At 39.5% G+C, this 13,241-nt stretch overlaps 1 protein-coding gene across 2 annotated transcripts in view; it reads left to right on the forward strand.

The window, feature by feature from the left end:
• The window catches only part of LOC123363966 (death associated protein), an 86,208-nt gene extending 77,507 nt beyond the window's left edge, over nt 1–8,701 (forward strand). For both annotated transcript variants that reach the window (XM_045005623.1, XM_045005624.1), the window contains exons 3-4: nt 1,308–1,350; nt 8,469–8,701. In XM_045005623.1, coding sequence (XP_044861558.1) covers nt 1,308–1,350; nt 8,469–8,588 — 163 coding nt within the window. In that variant the 3' untranslated portion in view covers nt 8,589–8,701. The remainder of the gene's footprint in view (nt 1–1,307; nt 1,351–8,468) is intronic.
• The last annotated feature ends 4,540 nt before the right edge of the window (nt 8,702–13,241 follow it).

Genomic DNA, 13,241 nt, shown 5'->3' on the forward strand with positions numbered 1-13,241 from the left:
GTTTTCCTGTCAAACTATTCTTTTCCTTTCTTCCTTGCTATTTTTAGTTTTCTAGAAGAGATGATTTCTGCTGTTACAAAAAGAAGAGCAGGGTTTTTCAGATAATATAGTGATATAATACTGTTTTAACTGATGGTTAAGAATTAATTAAATCACTACTTATGATTAAAAACTTATTCTGTTTGCTGGCTATATATGTCTTCTGAGCATCTAATAAGAGAATTTTTTTTAAAAAACTATAAGATTCATTAGTGTTTGCAAAGAGTTGTGCAGTTGTAAAGTGCTGTGTAATATTCTTATGATGAATCATCTGGGTGATTGCTTAGTTCATCTTTCAAGTTTTTTTTTCTTTATGGGTTATGTGTATTGCAGAGATTTTTGGTGCTGATGTGGAACTGAAATTAACAATGATCTAAGGCCCCAATCCTGTGATGAATTCCACACAAACATACTGCTGCATTTGCCCAGAACTCCACAGAAATCAGTAGCGCGCTGTGCAAGTGGAGGAATAAGCTTATGACTCCCACAGGTGGTACCAGTTTAGTTGAACCAGTGCTAGTACCTGTGGGAGTGTGTTTTGTACAGTTCTCTCGTGTAGATAAAGATTGGAGTCAACTCTGCTTTGGTCCAACTTTTATAAAGGTGAATGAGAGTTTGCATGTGGGAAAAACAAGAGCCAAATTTGCTTCTTAGAGTGTAAGATTTTGTTTATAACAGACATGCTTCTATATCCTTGTATTTGGAGTGGTAATGTTATAAACATTTCTGATAAAAGTACTGGGTATTGCTTTTTCTGAGGCTCAGAAAACTTATTCTTCTTGACTAACAAGCATAAACTTGCAACCTGTTTTTATTCTGCATCACAGCAGCAAGTTTAGTCTAACTACTAGTTTCATCATCTTTTGCAGCACAAATATACAAAGCCTAAAAATACTGCCGGCAGCTTTGACGTGTAAATTGAGGATTTGCAAACCACTACAAACAAAAGACCCCTAACTTTAAATAAGCAACACAGTCTTGTTGGACTAGTCTACTACTGCCCATCAATTAACTTGAAGATACAGGAGCCAAAGAAAAGTTCCATCAGTGTTCTTGGCTCTAATGGGCTAATTAGTGTAGCAAAACAAAGTTGAAGGAAGAATTTGTCTTTTCTATTTCAAGCATGCATTAATTGCCAAGAATACCCAGAGTCATCTTATATTAGGTTGACAAAGTCTTAGTGCTACTGTACCTGTGTTCTTTTTTCCCCGAGGGGAAGTAAAGTTGAACAAATCAATTAAATAACTATAATCTTTCTTATTTTCCAGCCCACCTAAACCAACGGTGTTCATCTCCGGTGTCATTGCAAGAGTGAGTTTACATGTTAATTTCTTTTCAGTCCTTTGATTAAGAGGCCTTTTCACTTCATCACTGATTAGAGAAAGATTCTTAATTGTGATCTTTTCCCCTCCCTCTCATATTTGACTTGATTGGGGTTTATATTTATACTTTATTTAAGCCTCCTTGAGTATTTTTTATTTGATTAGGTTATGGATGAATACATATATTGAAATTGTTTCTACTGTTTTAGTTTGTGAGTTTAAAAATGTGAAGCTGTTGGACTTTGTCCTATATCCTTGATGCAACTGCATCACTTTTTTCAAAACTTGTTACATACAGGCCATCTCCAGTAGCTTGATCCATGTGGTTAGACACCTGCTGAAGTCAAACGGCACCACTAAGCATAAGGGTCCATCCACACAGATCCAGCCGCACGATCTAACTCTGTGCATGTGATATGATAGAAGCATTTGCATCCTCATTGCAGCTCAGACATAAACGTCTCGTTAAAATTATATTGTGGGGAGATGCATAGATGTAATCAAGTAATGAGAAACCTGAAAAACCGAGCTTAACAGTGCAATTGCCTACATTAACATTATTAGCTCCATCACTGTGCACATACATAGGACTACATGTGCAACCCTTACTTACAAATGTGAGCACCTTTCATGGAAATAGTCCGTTAAAGTCAATGGGATTACTTGTGGGCATACTGATGTAAGCGTTTCACAGTCTAGTTTCTTCTGGATGAACTTTTTTCTAACAACTGTCAGTGCTCAAAAATGATAAATATGTGTTTTAGTTGCTTCCTATAATTATAATAGAGCTAAGGCATGAATATCAACATGACGTGATTAACATTAATTTGCCATGAATTTAATAATAATTCATGCCCAAGATCACTGTAATTGTCAATGTATGGAATGTAACATAATCTCCCTATATACCCAGAATGAATTACCCAAGCTTGTATCAACCATATTACCACCAATTGGTGAGGTGAAACTAAACTAAGCGTGGTTAAATTAGTGTAAATAAATTCGTTACAGTTATGCTTTGTTTGACCCAGACCCTATGCCCTTACTAGACTGCAGTGCTCAGTTGGTAAGTTTCATTTATTTTGTGGGGCTGGAGCCAGAGGACCATTTAATCAGTGGTCAAGCTGCTGTGAATAGTCTTGTCAGAATCAGTTAGGAAGAATTTGCACTCTTGTATGTGCCTGGCCACCACAATGTCCTCTGCAAGACTTAAGTCCTGCAATGGAACTGCAGTGGGTGCCAGTGGAGAGGCCAAGCACACGCTCCCTGGGAACTGTGAAAGGTTTCCATGCCAACCCAGACTGATGGTGGTAATTGGGATAGGCCAGTGGTTCCCAGACTGGGGTTCGCAAAATGTTACGGGGGTTCTTGGGAAAAAATTCCCTAATGGCAGACAGAGCTGTCCCTAGGGACCCTGGGCAGCATGGGGCCAGCAGCCCGGACAAGGGCTAAACAGATCAAAGCAAGTCTATCTATCACACTGAGGAGATTTAAACTTCAAGACTCCTTACAAGAAATGGAAAGGGAGGTGGATATTTTTTGCTGTTTTTAAAATTATATAGTATTGTTTTTTAAATTATTATGAAGAACAAGTTTAAGCTTTGTTGTAACGTGTGTTGTTTGCCTGGACTGCTCAAGACCTGAATGCTTGTGTAGGAGGAACTTTCTGAGTTGGCTTCTTAAATACCTTCATGCTGTTTCACATCTGAAACTCTTTGATGAAACATAGGAGTCTTGTTTTGTAAGAGGCTTATTCAAAGTGATACAAGCTACGAAAGTGAGATCTTGGAAGAGTGTTGCTGTTTTCATAATTTAATAAAAATAGTGCAATGATAAATAATAATTAATAATAAATAGTGTTTAATAAGCATGCCATAAAAACAAATGTTATATTTCCAAGATCACTGCTTTTATAATTTATACGCAGGTAAATGAGAAAATCTCTGGAAATATTCATTTTTAGGAGGGGGTTCGCGAGGCTTGACATTTTAATGAAAAGGGTTCACAGGTTGTTAAAGTTTGGGAACCACTGAGATAGGCCATAGATCCATACTGGGGAAGTGTTATAGCCACAAGATCTGAAGTGCCAAGAAGGGGCTGCTGCCATTTGCTCAAGCCCTTGAGCTAGAGTAGCAGAGAAGTGCTGGCCTCAGAATGAGACTGGGTGTGAATTTCACTGATATAATTGTGCTGGCCTTCCCCTGCATAAAGCTCAGCATTACTGGGCCTTTGAGGATTTCATCCTGAGATGTTTTGGGGGGTTGTTTGTTTGTTTACAGCCAAAAACATTTGCATTACAATTTAGAAGCTTTAGTCTCACTTTGTCATCTCTAAAATTGTGGCATTTTGCCTTGGTGACATACAAACATCCTTCATGTTGCTGAGCATAACAAAAAAAAGGGACCTGGACTTCATAAATCTACAAGGTCCAGGCCTAGTGAAAATCGAAGGGAAGCCCTTTCCTTAGTTACCTTGCGACTTTTACTTCCTCCAGCTTGTATCTTGCTCTTTAGGAAACACTGGACTCCTTGGTAGGTTACTATGGTGACCTGCAGCATGCTTGCAGCCAGTGATTGGCACTCTATAGCTCAGGCAGGCAGTACTGCACCTCCAGGCTCTACTGTGGCGGCCTTGATCCTCAAACTTTGTCAGTTCGCCAGCACCAAAAAAAGCCCAGTGTTTGAACTGGGAGCCACTTTGGCAACTTCATCCTTCAGCCGGACACAGGGTGGTTTTCTTCATGGCAGAGAAACATTTCCGGAGGACAGTGGCAACTGCTTGCCTTCTAAAACACTCACCAGTCACATTTACTGTGTTAACAAGACCTGCATTCAGGCCGCCATCTCAAGTATATGTGAGAGGGAAGGAGGAGAGGGTACCAAAAAAAAAAAAATCAATGACAGCAGAAGAGAAAAAAGGGGAAAATATGAGTTCAGAGAAGAAAATATCTTCAAAAAAGAGAAAAATGTAGTGCAGAGCGGGATTAAATGAAGCAATTTAATGGTGAAAATTACAGTTAGCCTAATGTTTGCAATGTTGTAGCTGTGTTGATCCTAGGATATTAGAGACACAAGGTGGGTGAGATAGTATCTTTCATTGGACCAACTTCTGTTGGTGAAAAAGACAAGATTTCGAGCTACACAGAGCTCTTCAGGTCTAGGAATGGTACTCAGAGTGTCACAACTAAATGCAAGTTGGAACAGATTGTTTAGCATAAGTAGTTAACACATGTTCTAAGAGACCATTCAAGGTGAAGTGGCCTGAGAGCATCTCCCTAGTCTTTGGCCAAAAAAGGGGGGAACGGGTTAGTGAGTTAAAGATTGTTGTAATAAGCCATAAATCCAGGGTCTTTATTAAGACCATGAGTTTTAGTGTCTAGCAGAGTTATGAATTTAAATTCCCAGACTCATCTTGTGCTGGTGTTGTGCAGGTTTCCTTTGAGGCTGAGATCTGAGAGGTCAGATATCATGTGATTGTTTTGTGAAAAGTGTTCACCCACAGGTGAGACAGTGTTTTTTGTCTTCTATCATTTTTCTGTGAGAGTTCATGCGAGAGCGCAGCGATTGCCTGGTTTCATCCACATAGAATCATCTGATTGGACACCCCACAGTAGACAAAAACAACACCCATGATCATTACATTGATAGCTTCAGGGAAAAAAATTGACTGAAATCCTTAAACATCACATCCACCACAGTCTCTCCACTGCTGAGAGGACAGCAACACTGTCCCTGCAATCCAGCCATCAGATAGTGATCAAACCAGCAGACAAAAGGTGCACCATTCTAGTCTTCAACTGTGATGACTACATCAGCGAGACCAACTGCGAACTCTCTTGACACCACCTACTAGAAAGAACTCAGAGAGAGAGAGACACACACACACACCACAGTTTACCCAGGAATTTAAGGATATCATCAAATTCTTCCCCAGATAACTCCAAGAAAAACTCTACAACCTCATCCCCCATAAACTGCCCCCAGACACCTTCTACATGCTTCCCAAGATACATAAACAGGGGATCCCAGGCAGACCCATCATATCTGGGCATGGCACTTCTATTGAAGGAATATCAGGACTCATAGAAACCATCCTCAAACCACCCACCACACAAAGGGACAGCTTCCTCCATGACACAACCGACTTCCTCCACAAACTCTGCAACATTACAACCTTCCTCAGAACACTATCCTTGACACCTATACACCAACATCCCTCACAATGATGGCATCACTGCCTGCCTTAAATATCTACAAGACAAAGGACAACACTCAGATATCCAGACAAAACACATCACCAAACTCATCCATTTCATTGTCACCCATAACAATTTTATATGCAACAACAAATACTTTGACCAAGTCATGTGAATAGCAGTGGGTACTAGAATGGCTCCCCAATAATCCAACCTGTTCATAGGCCCCCATGAGGAAGAATTTCTGGACAAATGCACCACAAAACCAATGATATACCTGAGATACATTGATGATATTTTCATCCTCTGGACAGACGACCTAACCTCATAGATTTCCACCACAACTTCAACAACCACCGCCTCTCCATTAAACGCTCTCTGGAACACTCCCACACCAGCCTCAACTTCCACGACACGATGATCAGCTTCAACAATGGAACCCTTCAGACAACTATATACAAGAAACCCACAGATCACCACACCCACCTTCAGAGATCCACCCCAAACACACCAAGCAATCTGTTATATACAGCCAGGTCCTCGGATACAACAGAATATGCTCAGAGGAGAAAGTACAAGATACACACCTTAACACACTAAAAACTGCCTTTGTCAAACAGGGACACTCCACCAGAGAAGTAGATTGCATCATGGAACAGGCCATCCAAATTCGCTGAGAGAACCCACTTCAGTACAGGGGCGGGGAAAAACTCTCCAACCTCACGCCGCTAGTTGTCACCTGCTACCCAACACTGTAACCCATACAAGGCATCGTTAAACAATTACAGCCCATACTCAATGGGGACCTGAAAGAAATCTTTCCCAAACCCCCTCTTCTGGCCTTCAAACAACCCCCTGATCTCAGTAAGCTCATCAGAAGCAAGCGCCCCACAGATCAGGACACACCAATTCAAAGGAGCACTGGACCCTGTCAGATCAACAGATGCAAAACCTGCCTACCTATTTCCACTGCTATGATGACCAGTACCTCCCACAACACACCTTTAAGATCCATGGGTCCTACATATGCCTATTGCACCTTGTGGTGTACCTCATCCAGTGCACTAAATATCCCAACAACAACTGTGTGGGTGAAACCAGACAATTACTATGCTCTGAAATGAAGTCACATAGAAAAGTGATAAAAGACAAACACCATATCACCCATGGGCCAAGACTTTCACTAAATGTCATTTCATATCTGACCTCTCAGTCTTTGTCCTAAGGGAAATCTGCACAACACTTTCAAAAGACAAACAAATTCATAACTTTGCTAGACACTAAATATCACAGTCTAACTAAAAACACTGGATTCATAGCTTATTACAACAATATGTAACTCACTAACTTCCCCATTTTTGTCCTATGACTGAAGAGGTGTTAATAGGCACTTCACCTGTAATGGTCTCATAGACTAGACTAGGTGGGTAATGTAATATATTGTATTGGACCAATTTCTGTTGGTGAAAGAGACTAGCTTTCAAGCCACACAGAGCTCTCCTTCTTAGAATGTGTTTACTTATGTTAAACAATCTGTTTCACTGTGTATTTAGTTGTGACACTGAGTACCTTTCTCAGACCTGAAGAGAAGCTCTCTGTAGCTCGAAGTTTGTCTTTCAGCAATAAAAATGGTCCAATAAAATATATCACCTCTCCCACCTTATCTCTCTAATGAACAATATGACCCTGAAAGAGCAAAGGCAAACTTGACAAGATAGAGAGGGAACATTAGGGTAAAATGGAGGGAAAATAAAGCAGACATAAGATTTCTGTTTTGTGTAAAATCACTTTGTACAACACTGTCAATCTGCCAGTGAGCAGAAGTTAAAGTGTTTCTGGCCTAAACATAAGAAAATTAGATTCTTCCCCAGTGTTTAGACAGGGATATGGTGATGCTCCCTCTCTAGTCCCTGCCCCTTTGGATGCTAATTATTGTCCTCCGTTGCTTTTTGAAGGGTTGACAGGGATGACTTCACAAACAGAAATAAGCAGCTGCCTGATTCCTTGCTGATTGTACAGCAAATACATACTACTGCAATTGGCTGGGTTTTGCAGAGTTGGTGTTAGGTGATGATGGCACAGATGGGACCAATGCTTCTTTAAAAGGGACATTTTAAACTTGAAATCTAAGCCATGTTTATACTATTGAGTTAAAGGCAGTTTGAGTATGCAGCTCCCCTGGCGGAATTCTGTTTACTTGTATGGTTTAACAAACTACTTTCTCCTGTTTTTAAATGTTTTCCCCTCCCTTGCTGCTGTGTCAAAAAAATTGTCACAAATAAGGAAACTGAGCATAGTAATCAGAGAAACTGAGGCCATGTCTAAACATAACAGCTGCGCCCCTGCAGCGCGTCTGGCGAAGACGCTCTGTGCCAACGTGAAAGAGCTCTCCCATCGGCATAAAACTGCCTCAATGAGTGGCAGTAGCTATGTCAGCGGAAGAAGCTCTCCCCCCAACAGCGCTGTGCACATGAGCACTTATGTCAGTGTAACTTATGTCACTCAAGGGGCGGTTTATTCACACCCCTGAGCGACATACGTTTTCCCAGCATAGACTGTAGTGTAGACATAGCCTGACTTCACACAAAGCGCTGACACTGCAGAAATCAAAAACAGAAAAATCTTCTCTCTCCAATCTGTAAGATACAGTCATTTTAGGTGCTACTTGGAACAACAGTAGGTGAAAATTTTCAGACAGAAGTGTGATTATTTTTTAAGTTGACAAAATCCCTGTTTAAAATGCCAAGATAGAATGCATGCAGTGTGTCTGCACAGGAAGAAAGGAATTAGAGGGACCCACGGTTTTTTTCATATGTTCTTTATGCTTCAAATTAAAAAAAAAATACTGTCAGTTTGAACTGGTTGGCATGTTTTTTAAATGTTTGTATTTTTACTGGTGTGTTCTTTAACAGGGTGATAAAGACTTCCCTCCAGCTGCAGCTCAGGTGGCTCACCAAAAACCTCATCCCTCTGTGGAAAAGCTTCCTCATCCACAACATGTCAATCAGCACATCAACCAGCCTCGCAAGTGAGCCCTCTGTCAAAAAGCCAGCCAAACTGCATCAGTGAATACATTGTAGAAAGAAGAGATTAAAGTTTTTAGGATTCACGCTACCAAATCAATAAAACTGGCCTTTAAAAATGATATATGTTGCTTTTGCCTTAATTCTCCATGGTTTAATAAAAATGGAGACTTCATTAGGTTCTGTTACTCCAGATGGAAAACATGCTGCTTTGCTGCTGTGTGTTTGCTGATCAAGAGCATTACTCAGTTTATCCAGTTCAGTTTTGCTTAGCGATGTAATAAATCTGTTATTGCTAAAACCAAACTTGAATATAAATAATTAATCTGATTAAGGGATTTAGATGCGGGATTGCCATAGCCAATAGCAGAGGTAACTTTAATGTTAAACCTATTGGGGATCATATAAGATTTTGTGTTTGGTTTATTTGATGTGGGGAGGATGTTTTTTTGTATTTGTTTGGGAGGTTTGTAATATGTGGGAGTCTGATTTTTATAGAATCTTGCAGTCTGGACTATATTTGTAATCTATCTAGAATATAAGAAAGAATGTGCTAAAGTTTTTATGCTTTAGATTCTCTCCTTTGAATTTAGCCGTGGCAGAGAAGAAATGATCAGAAACCATGACCAGATGGGGTGTGCGGGGCAGAATCTAGTTGATCCTTTGTGACACCATGTTCCATTTACACCACCTCTTCCATGTAGATTTTGCACATTTGGAGCGCTGTAGCTTTAGGTGGGAAGAAGATGTCAAAATAGGGGGAAGCCTATTCTATGCAGTGTCATTCCTCAACTCACCTGTTGAGTCTCGTTATGGGTATTTGTGAGACTTCAGGACCCTGTGAAGCCTTTCTAAATAAAGTGAGCAATAAGGCGTAATGGTGTGTAGTCAGTCATTGAGGTGCAAGCAGTCCAGTGCTGTGAAGAAGTGAGCTCCCTTACTTCCCACTGCGAGAGTTGAGGGAACTCAGCATCTCACAGAATTGGGCCCAAAATAGACAGAAGGGTAAATCCATTTAACTTAAATATGGTGTATGGTTATTGTTCTAAAATATGGACTCTCTGTAACTAAATGTATATGGCATCATCGTGCATGGTCTGTTACATACCATGTCTGCTGTTTTTTCTAGTCTTTTACCATAGGCAAGCAAGTGATGATGCAGATAAGATATACCATTTTAACTAACATAATCAAGGTTAGGTCTGGCCATGTGTATAAATCTTTTTATGCTTGCACAGTTTCAAATCACTAGGTCTATCAAAATCAGTACCCCTATCAATTGCCTCCCACATCTAATCTCTATACACCCGAGACATTTTTTTTTTAAATGTAGCCTATATTTTTTAATATGTAGTAGAATTTTTAAAGGAATATAAATACACTACAGGCTTTAGTACCCTGTAGGATTATAGAACTTCACTTCAAGGAACATGGCCACTTGGACCAACATTGAAGTCACTCATCTGGCAAACCCTGGCAGTTCTGGGCTACTCAGGGCTTGGTAGTGCATTTAGAGTTAAAAATCAAATCGATGAAAAAGTAGCGAGAGGAGAGCTTTAAAAATACTATTTAAAACCATGCTAAATAAAGTCATGATTATTCTGAGTGGCTGATTATTGTAAACTGAAATAGAAAAAACAGTGGCATTTTCTAAGTGAGATACTTCAGTTCATTGTGAGTAAGATTTACCCCTGTGCAGAAGCCCTGCACAAGGGCTGTGCATCACTTGGTGAGGATCCCTCTACACATAGAAATGAACTTCACCCTATATGCATTCACGTACATCTGCAGACCAAAAAAAAGTATAGTCTGGCTAAGCGATCCTTTTGTAAGTGAAATAAGATTGTGAATTTCTTGGGCTTCTCGTAAAAATATTCAAATTTAATAAAAATTTATGCTGGGATATTTTCTTGTCAGCTGTCTTCACCGTATTGTCATCTTAAGAGACTTGTGAACGGTATTTGCCTTAAGGATGGAGCATCCTCTCAAATTAAAATCTGCATATTCAGCATTTTTAAAAAGCATACTGAAACACACAACATAGGCCTCTTCTCTAAGGGCACAGTCTTGTAATCCCTTACTCTTGTTAGAGGGCTTATTCCTTCACCCTCCCACTTCCCTGGTCCTTCTCGCATGAACAGAGAGCAACAAAGTCCGAAGGTACAAACAATTAAATGTTTATTGGGGTGAACTTCCAGCAAGCTTAAATCCAAGTTCCTTTTTCCTTATTTTTGAATCCCAACATACTTCCTGTTTGCCCCTAATTTCTACAGTAATTTTCTCAGCTATACCTTAACCAGTCATTTTACTGAAATTTACCTAACCAATCCTAACATACTGTAACATGATTAGCTAACCAATTATATCCCACCATCTTAATTGTTTTACACCCAACAAAATTAATTATACAGCAGACAGAAACAATCACAGAACCAGACAGAGACCATGCAAATAAACACTAGCAAAGTGGGAACTATAATGACAAAACAATACAGAAGTGAGAATTTCACAACTACACTTATAAAGACATAAGGATTTCCCAGCTGTGTCTACTGATAAGTGAGTTCTTACCAAACACAAAACTATCAAGCTACATTTCCTTTTACATCTTCTAGGCTCTTCCCTTTCTCTGGAGGTGATAGATCGGATCACCTTTCTAACAGCCCCAGGTTGCCTTATTTCAATATGACTAGTTTGGAATGTGAGGATGTGACCATACACTTCCCAGGTTACGGCTGCCTCTGCTGCTTAGCCAAAGGCCTTAGCTTAAGAACATGGCCTCAGACTCACAGTGAGAGAAGACCGTTACACAGGCAGACAGTGATTTTGATTCTTTCTTTTATACCTCTGTAACTAGCTAAATGCTAAACATATACCTACGTTCTTAAAGTATAGGCCTTTACAGACAGGCCTAAATATATATATATCCTAACAGCACTGTTATTCTGTTAAAGCCAATGGAATTACTTACCTGAGTAAGTTGACTTGCGTTTTGGGGCAGTGACTGTCTACTCCTCTTTTTGTACAGTGCCTAGCACAGTGGGGCCTCATTCTTCATTTGCCTTTAGGCACTATTGTAAAACATGGCTAATATTAATAATACTTGCATGCTGGCAGGATTCGGCCCTAAAACATTGCTGCTATGCTAATGGTCTAGTCAACAGTTGGCACTGTCCTACACCAATATATCATCCTCAATTATTTGGTGGTATGTGGGTACTGGCTTTGGAATTTACTGTGTCTAGCAATAGGAGATGACACTGCATGCTTCCAGTGATATATTACTTACTTATTACAGTGACCATCAAACTTAATGTTAAAAGCTAGGCACACACCTATTGCTGGTTGTCAGTGGAATAAATACAGTATATATAGACAACCTGTGCAGCATCCATTAGATATTCTAGACAGATGTAGGTGTGAACAGCAGAAAATTACTCAGATAATTTTAGCGATTTTCAAGATGATGAGAATTAATATAAGCTTAGAGGGACTCGCTCTGTATAGACATAGTATAGAAACTGTTGGATATCCATGTTTGCACACATGGCACCACCTTGTCCAAAATAAAAAAAAAATGGATTGTGCGCTGCTGCGGGATATATTTTAATTAAATAAATGCATTTTAACAGCCTTGAAGTGCAAAATAAGTATCCAGATGTTCAGCTGTTAACATGAAATGAATGTTAGACATTTCCTGGAATAGAATTGTCAGCATGGTAATGTAACAATAAAAACGACTCCTGTGGTATATATTTGGTGTACCTCTCCGTGGGTACAATACATCTGAACTGTTATTTGATTCTTACTCAAAATGTTAAGCAATGAATCAACATTTGAAATAGTGACATTTATTGAGATTGCTTGGCACAAGATACGGGAAGTTTTAAATAGATTCTCATCCTGTGAAGTATTCCCAGGTCATTTAAAATAAAACTAGCTGCTGTCAACTAGAATGTTGGTTACTAATGCAAGTTATGAAACTGACAATCTGGGGTGCCCCAGAAGTTCTTCGTGGGGGACACAGATGTAGAAGCTGGGGAAACTAGTTACAGCAATTTGTTTTAAATTGATAGGGTAAAGGGAACGGTACTTAACACTTTAATGTAGTACTTGGTTCAGTTCTGTTCTCTCTCAATGCAAAAGGTTTTATAATCAGCATAGTAGTAAACTTCTCAAAGTCCTTTAACATGATGTATAGATTTGTAGCACCCTTTGTAACAAGCTAGTTTAAAAAAACTAAGATCACAATATTTTTGGAGACCTACTGGTAGTAGTAATTTTATTATTATTACTACTTAAATAGCACTATAAATGTGTGTGGTGCTTCACAGTACGCATAAAGCTTTATTCCTGCTCTGAGGCGTTTAGAGTCTAAAGCTCTGATCCTGCAAACATGTACACGTGTTTAACTGTATGGACATGACTTGTTCTACGAACTTCATTGGGACAAATCACATGCATAACAGCTGCCCCATTCTAGAATTCACAAACCTGAAGTGGTGGGATATTAATCCTAATAAAGATGGAGTAAAATTTTCACTATTTTTGAATACTTTGGAGTGGTCTCTTAGCACAGGAGGTTGCTGTTGTCATTTACAGGTGGTGTCTTGTACAGGTTTTACTGTAATTGAGAGGGTGCAAGGAATCTACATTAATGAA

The sequence above is a fragment of the Mauremys mutica genome, chromosome 2 (genome assembly GCF_020497125.1).
Source record: "Mauremys mutica isolate MM-2020 ecotype Southern chromosome 2, ASM2049712v1, whole genome shotgun sequence".
NCBI lineage: Eukaryota > Metazoa > Chordata > Testudines > Geoemydidae > Mauremys > Mauremys mutica.